This window comes from Austrofundulus limnaeus, unplaced genomic scaffold (genome assembly GCF_001266775.1).
Source record: "Austrofundulus limnaeus strain Quisiro unplaced genomic scaffold, Austrofundulus_limnaeus-1.0 Scaffold33, whole genome shotgun sequence".
Classification (NCBI taxonomy): domain Eukaryota; kingdom Metazoa; phylum Chordata; class Actinopteri; order Cyprinodontiformes; family Rivulidae; genus Austrofundulus; species Austrofundulus limnaeus.
Genome location: NW_013952435.1, coordinates 453,436 through 471,293, shown reverse-complemented (window position 1 = coordinate 471,293; position 17,858 = coordinate 453,436). Strand labels below are relative to the sequence as shown.

General features: G+C 38.4%; 1 protein-coding gene across 8 annotated transcripts in view; it reads right to left on the bottom strand.

The window, feature by feature from the left end:
- Window positions 1-17,858, bottom strand: part of lyst (lysosomal trafficking regulator) — a 73,125-nt gene that overhangs the window by 50,089 nt on the left and 5,178 nt on the right. For all 8 annotated transcript variants that reach the window (XM_014005914.1, XM_014005913.1, XM_014005919.1 and 5 more), the window contains 3 exons: window positions 9,057-9,148; window positions 4,010-4,208; window positions 2,555-2,645 (listed from right to left, as the gene is read on the bottom strand). In XM_014005914.1, coding sequence (XP_013861368.1) covers window positions 2,555-2,645; window positions 4,010-4,208; window positions 9,057-9,148 — 382 coding nt within the window. The remainder of the gene's footprint in view (window positions 1-2,554; window positions 2,646-4,009; window positions 4,209-9,056; window positions 9,149-17,858) is intronic.

The window sequence follows — 17,858 nt, the reverse complement described above, 5'->3', positions numbered from 1 at the left end:
TATTGAATGTATTTATTTTATGACCACAATTTTATTTATGAAATGTCTATTTTTGTTACTGTTTATGTTTTAAAAATATTTTTGTGTTGATAAGCCTGAGTGGTCTGTTGACTCACCRTTGTATTGGTTCAAATAATTGTTATGGGCAGGTTACAATACTGTATAAACATATTTGTCATAACCATGTCTTGTGATTATTTGACAGGAGTTTTACTTTTAAACTGTAAGTGTATTTTATTTATTTATAATGTAAAAACAATACACATTAAATCAAGATTTAGAATAATTATCGTGTTGATCCGTACGTCTGACTGGGCCTCGTGCCTCTTTTTGTTCAACAAATTGGGCCCCGAGGTCAAAAAGGTTAAGAACCCCTGGTCTAAAACTACATCCTGAAACGTGGCGGGGGATACGCATCATTTAAGTCATCTCTAAGAGTTTAATTTAAACCTGAAAAAGGTTTTAAAGAGTTATCTTCTCTGCCTAACGAGGAGCATGATGCTCAGCTGCGTAAGGAGCTTCTGTAGTAAACATTAATTAAAAGAAAAATGTCTCGGGTCCGTGTTGGAGAAGAGCAGCAGTCCTGTACTAAATGCCGGTGTCGCTCATGGGTCACAAGCTTCTCTAACCGTTTGTCCTCGCCTGATCAAAATTCTCATCAGTGTTCAGAAATTATAGACGCACTGCAAAACGAGTGAAGTGTACTGTGCAGTATTTAGAACTTAAAGTGTTATTTTTGACAGTTGATGGGTAGAAAACACGATATAAAAAGATGATTTTAAAAAAATGCATCTAAAAGGAGACAGTTGAGGTGATTCATSTGATCAGGACGCCTGCTGGACGATTAAAACAAAAAATGAGAGAAGTGTAAAAATGTTCATTGTTCTCTTAAAGTTGAGACAATGACGTCATCGGTTACATCACTTATGCAAATGAGGTCGTTAAGTTTGTTGCTTTTAAAAGCTTCGACTATTTGCAGAACAAAACAAAATGTTTATTTGTGACCCATCGCATCAAACTGAGGATTAMGTCTCAGAGGTTTGCRRARAAATGGGTAAACAGGGTTTTAGTTTAAACATTTGCAACAACTGCATTTTGTCAGAATATAAAGAATAAATAAAATATGACCTTAAAGTGCCTGTGACATTGAATTTTTGTGATAATGTGATTGCACTTTTGGAAAGAGAACATAGATAACATATTGCAAAAGCAATTTCACACCACTGAAATGAACAGTTGTTAAAATGTTTGCATGTGAAGTAACAGGAAGTGATGTCAAAGGGGAATGTCTGCGGCTAACAACACAGACAGCAGGGAATTTTCTGTTTCTTTAGATAATGTTAGTCCCTATAAGAGACAGATGAAGAAAAGTCAAAGATCAAATAATATTGTTTTAATAAACAAAGACAAGGAAGTTTTCTTTCTTAATGAGTTCCCCTTTGATGTCACTTCCTGTTTCACTTTAGCTGAGCCAAATTCGAAGGAAAACACGCCAGTTATGTGACAAAATGGGTTGTATATGAAGATATTTTCTTTGACCTTTTGTATTTGAAGGATAAGCGTCACAGGGACTTTAAAGTATTTTTGAAGCTCTTTTATGAGCAGCAGCAGCAAAAAAAGAAACATGATTTTGAGCAGAAAAACCTTAAATTGTTGTCCTTTTTCATGTGAGATAGCAAAGCTTTTCATCTTTCTAGCAGGGAATTCCTGTTTGAGGTTTCCTGCTTTTTTAAAAAATCCTCATTAGAATAAACTAATATAAGATTCAGACCAAATATCAGTGGGTTATCCTGACTAGGAAGCCAAATCACAGCACATCACATGACGTCAGGATGATCCAGGTATCAAAACGTTTCATAAAAACCAGGAATCACTTTGTAGATAAACAGAGTATTAGCAAAATATYTTATTTACCAACTGTTTAMGTTTCTAGTTTTTAATCGATTGAATCAGGAGACAAACCAACACTACAGAATTGGAACCAGAGACGTAAAAGTTTTTTATAATCTACACAAACGAGTCAGATGTTTTATTTAAAACTAAACCAAAGACAAATTACATATTATTGATTAGAATGGAAATACAGCTTTTGTTCCTGACAAGTAATTACCTCAAATTTAAACAATCACTGAGACAAGTTAATAGATTTCTAAGCAAATCAGATAGTTAACTTTAAAAGTGAACCCAAAACTGTGCTGTGAATGCCAAGGAGGTTATTTAGACCAAATTTGACTTAATCCTGTTTGGGAAGCAGATGGCAGAATATGCGTAAACACAAAACGTGGATTTTATTCTGAAATATGGATTTTATAATAAAAACAACAGTGATGCAGTTTCAACTGTTTCCACAAAATGAATCAGTTTTGTCACATCAGAGCCACAGGAAGTGTAAACTGGGGTTGAAACTTCCTTCACTAACTTTCCTGGAGAGTTTCTTCAAATGGACCAGAACATTTTACATCCCTATTAAAAGGACCTGAGTGCAGTTTAAAATGATGACCCGGTGGAAAACATCAACATTAAACACAGGTAAGAAGTTCAGGAATAACCAGACCTGGAGCTTTCTCCTCCTGCACCGGAATCTTCCAGACCAGCGGGAGCAGCGACAGCAGCAGGGTGAGCAGCTCCTCCCGACACGTCAGCTCCTGAGAACCCGACAGAACACTGAGTTACCTAGAAAGCCTCGCGCTCCGAGTCCACATCGGGACACTCCCAACGAGTCACACTCGCCTCAGCCCTAAAGTCAAACATCCGTCCGAGTTCTCCGTTTCATCTGCGGAACGGCTTTCATCTTAATCCAATTATTTAATCTGATCTAACTTTTTTTTTTTTCAGATACAACTTGTTTGTTTTGGTCTATTATTTCAGCAGCGGAGCAAAGCAGCAGCTACATGACAGAGTGACTTATGAGGACTTTTTAGATGCTGTGTATGCAGAGCATTCCTCCACGTGGTGCTAATGAAAGGAGGAAAAAACATCAACAACGAACCTTTAAAAAAACAGGTTTGAAACAGGTTTATCGCTCCGAAAAACACTAAATACACAGGATAACTCTTTAGTTTGTTTAAATAATGAACCTTTCTGTACAGAACCCTCTGAGTCAACATTTGTTTTCTATAAATATATCAAATGATACATTCAAAACCTGTCTTTTCCTACAGTTTTGCGTAATTCTTACCAAAAAAATGAACCAAATTTTTAAAAAATTGGCTGAAATTTTTATCATTCTACTGATTTTAGTTTACAGTCAAAATGTTATTTAGGATAAAATGGGCATATGTGATTTAAAAAGTATTATTCTGTGTAAAAAAAAAAAGACTAAGACACATTTAAACAGTCAACTGTTGTTTTAGATTTATCTTTAAAAAGCAGAAAGCTAAAGCTGATTTACAACAAAACAGTTTTGTTCTGATATTTTTCACATAAAGTCTAATTATAAAAGCTTAACGTAAACAAATATTTAACAAAGAAAAACAAGAGACACATCAGTGTGAGAACGAGCAGAAAGACCTAAAAACCCTAAAAATTCTCTTCTACAGTCAAACATTTTTATCATTGAGTTTTTACCACGTTGGACACAGCCGAAGCACACAGCCGAAGCACACAGCCGAAGCTCGTGATCACAGCTGGCACAAGAAGGACTTTTTAAATGATGCGCTAAACGCTTTAATTAAAATGAAAATATTAAAACTGAGTGTGAAACTAACAGGAAGTGATGCAGACACACAAGGGGACTTCCTGAATGAGAATCAAAACATCAAAAGATCGTGGCTCTGCTGGTCCGGTCTGAAGACTGGATCAGTACAGACCGGACCGGACTGTCGGAGCCTGGTTCTGGCTGCAAGAACAAACAATACTTCCTTCTGTGAAGCTGCTGTCATATAACACGAGCACCTCAACACAAAGATCACAACTCGCTGTTAGACGCAGCAAAGCTTTGTTCTCTTTTACATTGTCAAATAAAAAGCTTCACATCCAAAAAACTGCTCAGCATCAAGTTTTTCTTTACCTGGTCGATGATGGCGTCCAGGGTGCTGAGCAGCAAGAAGCCCCGCCCCCTGACCAGGTACTCGCCCAGCGCCACCATGTGACTCTCCTCCTCTTCTTCCTCCCGGGCCTCGGCCCTCTGGGCCACAGCGCTGCACAGCTGATGGACGTCAGTGAGGAACTCTCTCGCCAGAGTGTTACTGGCTCCACTCATGTCTGAGCTGTGAGACGAGACAGGAGAACACCAGAGAACATCAGAGAACAACAGAGAACACAGGAAGACCATCAGAGAACACAGGAAGACCATCAGAGAACACCAGAGAACATCAGAGAACACCAGAGAACAACAGAGAACACAAGAAGACCATCAGAGAACACAAGAAGACCATCAGAGAACATCAGAGAACACAGGAAGACCATCAGAGAACACAAGAAGAACATCAGAGAACACAAGAAGAACATCAGAGAACACAAGAACAGAGAACAGAGAACATCAGAGAACACTAGACAACAACAGAGAACAACAGAGAACACCAGAAGAACATCAGAGAACACCAGAGAACATCAGAGAACACCAGAGAACAACAGAGATCACAAGAAGACCAGAGAACACCAGAGAACAACGGAGAACACAAGAAGGAACATCAGAGAACACAAGAAGAACCTCAGAGAACAACAGAGAACAGAGATCAGAGAATGACAGAGAACATGAAAGACCACCAGAAGAACATCAAAGACCACCAGAAGAACACCAGAAAAACATCAGTAGAACATTAGAGGACACCAGAAGAACATAAGAACATCAGAGAACACAAGAGGAATATCAGAGAACAACAGAGAAAAACCAGACACCAGAAGAACATCAGAAAAACTTCAGAAAAACATCAGAAGAACACCAGAAGAACATTCAGAGAACACCAGAAGAACATCAGAGGACACCAGAAGAACATTCAGAGAACACCAGAAGAACATCAGAGGACACCAGAAAAACATCAGAAGAACATCAGAGGATGCCAGAAGAACACCAGAATAACACCAGAACAACATCAGAGGACACCAGAACAACACCAGAACAACAGAGGACACCAGAACAACACATCAGAAGAATATCAGAGGACACCAGAACAACATCAGAAGAACATCAGAGGACACCAGAAGAACATCAGAGGACACCAGAACAACATCAAAGGACACCAGAAGAACACCAGAGGACACCAGAAGAACATCAGAGGACACCAGAACAACACCAGAAGAACATCAGAGGACACCAGACGAACACCAGAAGAACATCAGAGGACACCAGAACAACATCAGAAGAACATCAGAGGACACCAGAACAACATCAGAGGACACCAGAAGAACACCAGACGAACACCAGAAGAACATCAGAGGACACCAGAACAACATCAGAGGACACCAGAAGAACACCAGAGGATACCAGAAGAACACCAGAGGACACCAGAAGAACACCAGAGGACACCAGAAGAACACCAGAGGACACCAGAAGAACACCAGAGGACACCAGAAGAACATCAGAGGATACCAGAACAACATCAGAGGACACCAGAAGAACACCAGAGGACACCAGAAGAACATCAGAGGATACCAGAACAACATCAGAGGACACCAGAAGAACACCAGAGGACACCAAAAGAACATCAGAGAACACAGTTAAACATTGTTAAAACAGGCTCACTACATGTCAAGATGAAGTGTGTCACTTTTATTAACTCCATCATTTAGATTATAAACAGACATTTGTCACATTATTCCCCACACGTATGAGTAAAAATACAAACATTGTTCCAGAATTTAAATCTGTTTAGTTAAATATAAACTGAGCAAAAAGTGTAAATGTCTTTTACCTGAATGAATAAAAAGGACAGTAAGTTAAAGAAAAGTCTACAAACTCATAATTAACCCTTTATGAAGAATTGATGAATCCAATAATAAAGTGACCATTATTAGGAAGTGAGTACTTTATTTTTTCTTTAATACTTACTCATATCTGGAAAATAGCAATAACAAAATCTGTATTTTTCAAGACTGCTCAGGAACCTCAGATATTGGGAAATTACAACTCTACGATGAAAAAGCTTAAATTTTAACCGAAGACAGACTCGATCACATCAGTTATTCTGTTCTTCAGCTAAAAGCCAAACGTGCCAAACTGCTATTAAAACCTGATGAAATAATGTTCATTAAGAATAAAAATCAAAGTCAAGGATTGTAATAAAAAGGGATAAGTATTCCTCGATTGTGAGAAAAGGAAATTTTACTTCCTGATTATCAGAGCGTGCCTTTTTAGCGCGAGACCGAGCCGCCACAGCGCTGCCTTCAGCCACGTGTTCGACTATATGAGCTGCACCGAATCACTTATAACTTAAATTCTTATTTAACAACCATCATTTAAAACATGAACAATAACCAACGCTTACATTCATAATTCAGCAGCATAAAACATGAATCGAATGCAGAGAAGCTGAATGAACAGAAGCTGCAGTAAATCTACGCTCAGCTTACCAAATGTACATCTTTTCCATGCTCCAAACATGACTATCTGGATCTTCATACTTCCTCACATGACTGCTGACTGATTTCTCTGTTCCGCAGCACAAATTCCATTAAAATTGGAATTTCAAATGGACGCTTTCCAGATTCCCTGCAGATCAGCGTATCACATGAAAGCATGTGATGTCACATGGCGAGGGRACGGGTCCTGAGCGACCGGTGCCCCGAGCAAGACATCTGTCAGAAGCAGTCAATCACAGTCACTGGTGGGTTTTTTCTTTGTATTTTCCACTACAAATACAAAGAGATTCCTTTAAAACAAACAACTCTTTATGGTTCATTTATCTTTACAAAATCATCCTGTGTGAGAACAATAAAAGTAGAAATAACACTACGATTTTTATTATTTTTAGTCTCCAAGTTTCAAATAAGCCCCGCCTCTCTGTGTAAAAATAAGTGGACATTTTTTTCTGACCAAAACATAAAAATACACTTCAGATAAGAATTCAGGTGCAAACACATGGTGTTCAGTGTGTAACACACACAACATTATAACACAATTATCAAGTAGAACCTTTGATCTCTGATAAAGTTTACTTCCTGTCTGGCTGTCGTATAGAYGGACAGATTGGACAACTTCCTGAAGGCTGTCATATGGAGGGACAGATAGGACGACTTCCTGTAGGCTGTCATATGGAGAGAGAGAAAGGACGACTTCCTGTAGGCTGTCGTATGGATGGACAGAAAGGACAACTTCCTGTAGGCTGTTGTATGGATGGACAGATTGGACAACTTCCTGTAGGCGGTCATATTGATGGACAGATTGGACAACTTCCTGTAGGCTGTTGTATGGATGGACAGATAGGACAACTTCCTGTAGGCTGTTGTATGAATGGACAGATTGGACAACTTCCTGTAGGCTGTCGTATGGACGGACAGATTGGACAACTTCCTGTAGGCTGTCGTATGGACGGACAGATTGGACAACTTCCTGTAGGTTGTCGTATAGAGGGATAGATAGGACAACTTCCAGTAGACAGTCGTATTGGACATTTTAGAGGACAACAGTCCAGTGTGTTGTTCCAGAAAGGGTTATCAATCTAGCACTCAGAAAAAAAAAACTGTCCACAGATGGACACACAGAACAAAATAAAACTGACTTTTCTCTGATCTTCAACACAGAAAAAAATAAAGATTAAATCCTTAGAAACCCAGTTTTCCCCTCAGTACACACAATCCCTGTTGATCAACTAATCCAATCTGTAATCGCTCTGACCCCTCCACTTTTGACCCTGAAGTCCTTTCATCATCATCATCGTCATCATCATCACCATCATTAAATATTAGCCAGATACGGGCTGGGTTAGCTCAGCTCCACTGATCCACGAGTAAAACCAACAGAGTGAGGATTCCTGTGTCCAATGGACAGACGCACACAGCCACGACACTGTCATGGAAACAAACAAGCTTTATCCTCTGCATCAATATATCTGGTTGTAGAGCAAACAGTGCGAGTGCGCACACAACGTGTACTTTCCATTTGTTGCTACGTTGTTTACCGTGGATGTTGTGCTTCATCCGTTAGCTTTGCTCACTGAATCAATGAGGAACAATAGACATGAAGGATCTGAGATTTTCATTTTTACATTAAAACAACTGTTACTTTGTGCATCATTATGCAAATTAAGATAAATTAGCATTTAGATGCTGCAAATTTGTCTTTATGGCTCAATTTCTGCCAATTTCTGCCATTCTGATTGATCCATTTAAGGTTTGAGATTTGAAAAAAATAAATAAAAACTGAGGGCATTTTCCACAGAAACTTCAAACGAGATCTACAAAGATCTGAAAGTCTACAGAGAATCTTATTTGTTCTGATTGTATGTTGTTGTTTACTCCAAAATCTGGTGCCAGTGCACCAGAAACAGAACATGAATAACAAAAAAACAAAAAAAGTGTTTTTCACTGAGAAAAAACAGGCCTTCTGAAACTGTAATGACTGAAAAACAAGTTAATTGAGTTTGTGAAATGTTTTCATTTATCTCCTTCCTTCACCTTGAAGTCTGTTAATTACATTTCCTTCCTTTGAAAAGATTTTTAAGAAAGTCTGTGGTCGTCTTCAGTTTCGACAAACATGGAGCTTTTACCCAGTAATTTTAAAACTTTTACACTTCGGGTAAATTATCACTTAARTGCRACCTCCATCAGACTCAGTTAGCTATTTTAGTCTAACCTTGAAAATAACATTATGAGCAATCTCTTGCAATGTTGCAAAATCTCACACCATCTGTTAGCTCATGCAGTAACCTGTGAATGACTCTCAGCTGCTAACACACCAAAGTTTAGCTCAATATTTCAACAATGCTGGTAGATGTACACCAATGGAAGTCCATTGAGATAATGAGTTTTATTGCTTCTAGTACTCATATTTAGCAAGTGGTTTTACTTTGAAATCTGCCTTCAGATCTGAAGTTTCCTGTCTGTTTATTGTGACGACAGCCTCTAATTGCTACTAAAGTCCCTGACCTGCAGAAGGTATATTTACGCAGAACTCTTACCAGAACTTCAGTGCATCTTTGGTGTTTTGGTAGGGGTGGTGCTGCACGTAGTGGAAGAGGCAGAGGAAATTCTCCAGCCTCTGAAGGCTCACCTGATAACAGAAGCACACAAACAAGAAATGAGATTTTTATTTGTTCTAAATCGAAAAGGAACTGAAATAAAGACGAGCTCGACAGGACCGGTTCCTTTTCTCATGAAACACCTACAGGAACATGAAAATTAAAAATGCACCACGATTCCTGCTTTTCTTTTATATACRAGTTGACTGGAGCTAAATTGGGGCCATGAAGTTTGTTAAAAAAAAAGGCTTTTTCAAACTGAAAAAAAAGTGTTTGATTATATGATACAAAAACCTGCCGTATTTTGCTAATTATATGAAACAATGAACTGATGTACTTTGTTATTTATATGATACAACAGCCTGCTATACTTCGTTATATAATGACCTGCAAATGCATCATTAATTATAACAATCTGCCATACATCGTTATTTGTATGATACAACGGCCTGCCATACTTTGTTATACAATGACCTGCCATGCATCATTAATTATAACAATCTGCCATATATCGTTAATTATAACAACCTGCCATATATCGTTATTTGTATGATACAACAGTCTGCCATATATCGTTATTTGTATGATACAACAGTCTGCCATATATCGTTATTTGTATGATACAACAGTCAGCCATACATCATTAATCATACTGACCTGCCATGCATTGTTCAATGAATGATACATGCCATATATTAATTATGTGAAACAATAGCCTGACACACTTTAACTATGATACAACGACCTGCCATAATTTGTTAATGATAGGATATGACCTGCCCTGCATCGTAAATTATAATGTACGACCTGCCCTGCATCGTAAATTATAATGATCTGCTGTACATCATTATTTAGAATGACCTGTCATAAATTATTAATTATGACACAACAACCTGCCATTTTTATTTTTGACATAATGGCCTGCCATATATTTTATACGTGATACAATACTGTCATACTTTGTTAATGATATGATACAACCTGCCATATTTTAAAATGACAATGGCCTGCCATAATTTATTATATGATTATAATAGACTGCCATTCATTATTATGTTATACAACGGCCTGCCATACATAGTTATTTATATGATACAATGGTACTTTATTCATATGATAAAAGTAGTTTACAACTTTTTTCTTTATAAAGTTTTTTTTTGTCAGTTCCAAAATTACTTTGGTTTACAAAACAAAAAATGTTTGAACAAACTTTATGGCCCCAGTTTAGCTCCATACAGATGCTTCATCAAGACATTAAAATCCATTTCCTCTTTTTAACTTCCCAATCTCCTTAAATAAYACTCACAAATAAAAAGAACAGTGTTATAGATTCCTGAAAACAAAGAGCGTATAAAGAATAATGACTGATCCGACAGTAGAAGTCTCCCAGCAGGACTCGTTGAGACACTGGGACTTCCTTAATGATTAGACAGTCCACCTGACCTCCATTAACAGCATTGCTGCTTCCAGGATAATGTGTTAAAGCCTTCCCGGCAGACGTGTGAGTCACTAAACCGGCGTGCTGTTGCCATCGTGCCACACCAGGAGCTAGGTTTACGCTAATCTGACACCACTGAAGGGATTCAATTGAGGCCATGTTGATCCCTGACTGATGCGGCTCCTTTACTGTCTGGGTCAGAAAACCAAACAATGGATGCTACAACGAGGCTTTAAAAACCGTGGATGGGATTCTTGTCAAGTAGATGCTCTCATGGTTGACGTCACTCTCAGGTCAATAAACGACCTGCAGTCAGCTGACGTCAAATCTTCAGCTCGACTCGATGAGAACCTCAGCTGAGTACCGAACAGAAAGACTCAGGACGTGGAAAAGAAAACTAATTAGTCTCAAAGACTGGCATGAATCACAGTGTTGGACACAATTTCACTAACCATCTAATAGCAGAACTAGCTTCTTATTTAGCGAATTAGCTTTTTCTGCTAAGTTTGTAAACCGCTAGCATACCGATTAGCATCCGCTAATTATAAGTGCCATTTATGCCAAATTTAAAAACTATAACTCTTAAGAGTAGTGCTGGAGGTGTCAGGCACTGTGTGCTTAGCATGTAGCATCTTTAGCAGGTAAACTTCAAAATTAAGAGCATCAAAAAGAACTAAAATTACATTCAACGATATTTAAATAATACAAAAACTTTCTATAAATAAAACATGGTGGAAAAAGTATCTGCATTTTGACAAACATCAAATGGTATAAAATACAAACCTGATCAAAGAAATGTTTTTATTCTGAAAGAGGCATACTGGAAGGAGGATCACAAGCTATAAATGGCTTGGATTGGCTGATTTGCCACAGATGATCCCGCCCACCTTCAAATTACCAACCTTTTTAATTACTAACCAATAGACTTCAACTGGAAAGAGATGAAGACGCGTGACAGTCGTTTTAGCGATCAACGTTAGCTTCCACTAATTTTTTTAAATCTGTTTAGCGTTAGCAGAGCTAAGATTCTCGTTTAGCGGATTAGAGGTTTGTGAACTCTAATTTACATTGTCGATGTTCAGCATTTGTCAAAACTAAAAACAACTATTGAGCAATTAAGAATAAAAACACAAGAACTTGCTGCAGACTCTTAAGAAATATTTCCCAAGGAAGAAAATTTAGACACATAGAAGAAAATGCAAACATTTTAACAAACACCATTAATTTTATTTTGCTTTTAAAGACAAAATAAATGTTTAGTTTAGGTTAGGACGATAAAGTTTCACATCTCCAACGTACACTTGCTTTAAACAGCAAGAATCAACTTCCTGCCTTTGTCTCACCTCTCAAAGTCAAGTTTASCCTCTTTTAAAGACATTTATTGATAAATAAAGATCTCTTTTTTATTTTAAATTATCCTGATGCCTGATGATGAAGGTGCAGAGCGGACCACACTCACCGGGGCTCAGAGACACTTCAACAGCTGAGACAACAACCAAACAGCCGTGATGGGATCTGATGGGCAGGTGGGTGGGTGGATGTGGGTCACAGAACATCGGGTGGTCATTTGCAGAAGACAGGAAGGGAGGAGTAAGGAAAACGAACGGGTTATGACTGAGACTGAAGGGGAAAGGTAGGGGAAAAAAAGAGATATGCAACAGTGAGTGCAGAGATAAACACAGGCGGAGCGACAGACAGGAAATCAAAGCTGCCAGTTCAGCCGTGAGTCTCTGCTAAACTCAATCTACAAATTAATCTCCTGAAATGAGAATCTAAACTAACTTATTATCTGCATTCCTGTGTTGTTGTATTCCTCAGACAGCAGGGGAAACTAAATAATTCAAGATAAAACCAATTTTCCTGCGACAGATTTGTTTGTTCCTACATTATAACAACCATCCAGTGTGATTTGATGATGGAGGGGCAGATAAACACAGGCAGGAAGGAAATTAACGGTTTCCGAAGTAAATGTACTTCTGCTGATAGGAGGAGGCTTTTCTCTGGACTCCTTTGATCAATACAGAAAAACTGTTTTATTTTTACAAAAATTTTGTTTTAATCATTTTGTATCATAATCATTTTGTAGATAAACATTTATTTTAAGTACTAGAATATTAAGAGACTGAAATGTACTAATGAGGCAGTTAAAGCTAAACTGAAGACTGGCTTCTTTTAGCTAGTGTTACCATTTTTAGCCAAACACTAACTAGAGAAGCCAAACGCTAGCTAAAAGAAGCCAAACGCTAGCTAAAAGAAGCCAAACGCTAGCTAAAAGAAGCCAAACGCTAGCTAAAAGAAGCCAAACACTAGCTAAAAGAAGCCAAACGCTAGCTAAAAGAAGCCAAACACTAGCTAAAAGAAGCCAAACGCTAGCTAAAAGAAGCCAAACACTAGCTAAGAGAAGCCAAACGCTAGCTAAAAGAAGCAAAACGCTAGCTAAAAGAAGCCAAACACTAGCTAAGAGAAGCCAAACACTAGGTAGAAGCCAAAAACTGGCTAAAATAATCAAAATATTTGCTAAAAGTAGCTTGCTAAAGCAGCAAAGGCCCAGCTAAAAACTAAATTAAATAAAAGTGTAGGCAAAGKTATTAAAAGGTTAGAGGCTTAAAGTAGTAAAGAGATAGCTAGAACCTAATAGAACACCAGCTAAATGCTATGAAGGGATCGCAATAAGTTTCAAAAGGCTAGCTTACATAAAGGCTAATAAAATGCTAGTGAAGCACCATGAGGTAAGAACACTAATAACGAGCTTGCAAACTAAATGCATCAAAAACACTAGGTTAATCTAAAATCAGCAAAAGGCTAAAGGAATAGCCGTCTGTAAAAAAGCTAAATAATATTTAAAATTAGCTAATTGCTAGCTAAAATTATCAAAAGGTAAACTTGAATGTAATCATAACAGAAGGCTGAGTAAAAGTAAAAAGTAACTAATATCTAGCTAATTGCTAAAATAACAAAAAAGCTACAAGTAACAGAAATAAGAAGACAAAACAGGACGTACTGTGATTTTAAAAGGAACTGAATTGATTTCAAAGCACTTCTATAAAAAGAAAATTTAATTTAACATTCTGAAAAGTTTCAAAGTTGCACCATGCTGAAGTGATTGCACTCATCTCCTGAACGTTTCGATTTATAAACTGAAAAACAGCAGAAGCTTTGTTGCAAAAAAAGTGCTGACTCAGCTGAAAATATTTACACAGAGCAGTTTCAGATTAAAAATCCCTACTTATTTCTGTGTAATTAAAAAAGTAATGTTTTCAAACTGGCAGTCAGAGACACGGGATCTGTGTCGTGTGCTTTCATTTAGCCCGGAGATCACAGAAGATTCAGTTAGAGGAGCTGAGTCACCCTGGATGGCAGCGTTTCCTCTCAAACTGATTAATTATCTGAAGACAGTTTGACTTGGCAGAGACCCGAGAGAGGACGCGGGGYGTTCTGGTTATGCAATGTTGTTTTCCCGATTCGAGATCCCTCTGATCTAATTAGGTGTTTGGATGATGAGCATCATGAGGAACGCCGAAGGCTCCACATTTACTGTCAATCTACGAGGACGAGGAGAGCAAAACGGCTTCATTCGCTGTGAAGTTCCAGCACTCGGGAGTGAGTGTTGTGTGTAATAAGTGCTGCACAGGTTGTGGTTGGTTAAAGTTACAACCAAACATCCCGTCCTGCCCGTTTGTCTCAGAGTAGCGTTTTTCAGGAGTCGCCTGACTCGGTGACGAGCCTCGGGGTGGAAAAAAGCTGACGCAGAGAGCGAGGGCTCAGAGGCTGGAGTTGACCTGCGACAGCAGAGATGAATTATTCATCCACTCAGCCCGTCGTGGAACAGATGGAGCTGAAACTACCAGCATAATAAACCTGCCGTTAGTTAACACCTTAAAGAAAACTGTTATTTYATACAAAATAACAAAAATTATCAAAATGTGTTAAATTCAAATGATCAATGATCAGAACCTGTTTGGTCTGTAGTATTCAAATTCCACTTAAAGCACAAATAAGCTGAGTCATGATTAAAAGTGGAGGAGGATATTATTTAGTAATGAAGAAAAATTATTTAACAGTTCATTTTGTTTAATACACAAATGGTAAATTTTGAAAATATTTGGACAATTATTGTTGTTAAACCATTTTACCAAAAACATAGATTTAGCTTTTATTTTGGAAAATTTCAGTTCTGCACCACAATCAACTATGTTACCTTCAGATGTTATGAAAATGCTGTATGTATTAAAAATAAATTTGATTTTGCATCATAGTCTATCTAAATACCTTGAAATTGGCCTCTGTCTCTTTAAGAACCTCCTACTATTTCTGACACTACCACTTCAGCACGTCTTCACAACAATTCTTCAGGAGAAGGGGCGCTCTGTGGGGCGGGAACTTTATGCAGACTGAGTTCCAGGGAGAAGCTTTGTACGAATAGGCGGAGCTTTGTACCAGAAAGCCTTTAGGCAGTTTCACGTGGCTATCACAGGAGTTTAAAGATTTCAAACATGAAAGAATGAATCAAAGCAACACCGAGTATGTTTTTTATGAGGGAATGATATAACATGATATATGAAAAAAGTCAATTTTGTATTATACCCCCCTTCCCCCACCCCCTTTAATATTAGTCATAACTCTGGACAGGTGATGGACACAAAATTTGAAATCAATATTACATTTACATGTTCACAATAATTTTACTATTACTTCATCTTTTAAATTCCTCCACAAGTCAATCCGATTAATCACAGCTTATACCAAACTCCGCCCACATGTCAATCGAACCAATCATGGCCTGTACCAAACTCCGCCTACATGTCAATCCATCCAATCACAGCTTATACCCAACTCCACCCATATGTCAATCCAAACAATCATGGCCTGTACCAAACTCCGCCCACGTCAATCCAACCAATCACAACTTATACCAAACTCCGCCCACATGTCAATCCAACCAATCAAAACTTATACCAAACTCCGCCCACATGTCAATCCAACCAATCACAGCTTATATCAAACTCCACCCACACAAGTCAATCCAACCAATCACAGCTTACATCCAACTCCACCCATATGTCAATCCAACCAATCACAGCTTATACCAAACTCCACCCACACAAGTCAATCCAACCAATCATGGCCTGTACCAAACTCCACGCACATGTCAACCAACCAATCACAGCTTATACCAAACTCCGCCCACATGTCAATCCAACCAATCACAGCTTATACTAAACTCCGCCCACATGTCAATCCAACCAATCACAGCTTACACTAAACTCCACCCACACAAGTCAATCCAACCAATCATGGCCTGTACCAAACTCCGCCCACATGTCAACCAACCAATCACAGCTTATACCAAACTCCGCCCACATGTCAATCCAACCAATCACAGCTTACACCAAACTCCGCCCACACAAGTCAATCCAACCAATCACGGTTTTCTCAAACTCTATTCCAAACTCAACTCAACCTACAATAAAAAAACTCAGCCAATCACAGTTTACACGAAACTCCACCCACACAGCTTGTGTACTGCAAAGATCTTTACTTGCTCCATTGAAGAAATCTAGAAATACAATTAAACACTTGCCATTATGTTTTTAATGTAGAATTCTGCAAAAATTAGAATCTTTTTACCAATTATTAACCAAAAACACCTAAATCCATCGTGTTGCAAAGCAGTGTCACTAAACAAGAACGTCATGAAGGAGCTTACCTTTCATGTTTTGATTTTTAATTAGTCGTTTGAAAGTTGTGCGTTCTGTGTGCAGTTCCTGCTGATAACCGTCACTGCGAAGCTCTGAAGAAACTAACATCTTTAGATTCAGGAAAGTAAAGTGCGAAGGACTGCTTCGCACCTCGGAGGAAAAGAGCAGAAACCGTGTGTGACGGTGAAACGGTCCTCGCTGCTCAGAACTCAACACATTTCACCACAAACACTTTACTTTGACAAGTTTCATCTATTTCAGACACTGGAAGAGTGTGAAGCAAAAGAGTTTTTTTAATCAGGAAGTCATTCATTTAGTTAAACCTGCTGTGAGAAATTAAACGCTGCAAAACTAATAATTTATTTGCAACTATTAAAACTTTGAAAAGTTTTGAAAGAACCACAGAGGCAACGAGTCGTGCAGGAGCAGACACAGGTCTGACAGAGTCCTACAAACACATTTTGGCCTTATTGAAACATCCTGTTGGGTCATAATGAAACTCAACAGAACCCGGCCTCTTGCCTGGCACCGACCCAACAAACCATTCTATTAAATTGACTCTGCTCATTAGGATGCAGAGGGAAAGGAAACAGTTCCTGCAGACGTAAAAAACAATCCCATAATGCTGCAGATTCGCCTCCCTGAAGGAGGAAAATTTAAGTATCAGTAATCTGATTAAGCTGCAGCTGTGATGCAAATACAGCTAAAAGTAAAAACATTTGGTGTATTTAGTCAAAAAGGAAGAAGCGTGTACAGAAAATGGATGGATGGATGGATGTTTTATTAGTGGTTCAGTATGAGGTGACAAACAGCTGACTCGTCACATTCCTCTGTAAACAGAGCAACTATCTTCTTTTACTTTTCAGGAAGTAAGAGCTTTTTTTTTGGTAGTTTCTATTTTTTTTAGAAAATGATCTGCCAACAGGAGGTGGCACTGAGGTCAAAGTTAAAAACCACAAAGAAAGCTGTCATTTTGGTGCAAAGAGGTTTCAGAAAAATATAAATTTGAGATCATATTTTAGGAGAGACTGCAACAGATTTTACTGTAAACAATCAACAACAACAAAACAAAAAACAGTTTGAGCGTCAGGCTTCAGCAGTCATGTGAGCGCTACAAGCTGTCTCAGGTTCAGTCAGGAGGGAAACCTTCCATCCTCAGCAAACTGTGTGTGTTACACACAAATACACACATAAACACACACATATACACAAACAAATAAACACACAAACACACAGAAATAAACACATATACACACAAATACACACATATACACACACGGGATGCTTTGGTTGCTGTTGAGTTGACAGATGGATTGAATTCAGTTGTCCCAATCGATTAATCACAACAAGAGTAACAGAAAGTGGTTTGTTAGAAGAAACAGGCTGAGCTGTGATCAAATGAACTGGTGTTATTTCTATAAACCTTAGACAAACTCAGCAACAGCAACAACTAGCCACCAGACTGCAACAGGCCACCAGACAGCAATGTGCATCCAGACAGCTAACAAGCAACCAGACAGCTAACAAGCAACCAGACAGCTAACAAGCAACCAGACAGCTAACAAGCAACCAGACAGCTAACAAGCAACCAGACAGCTAACAGCA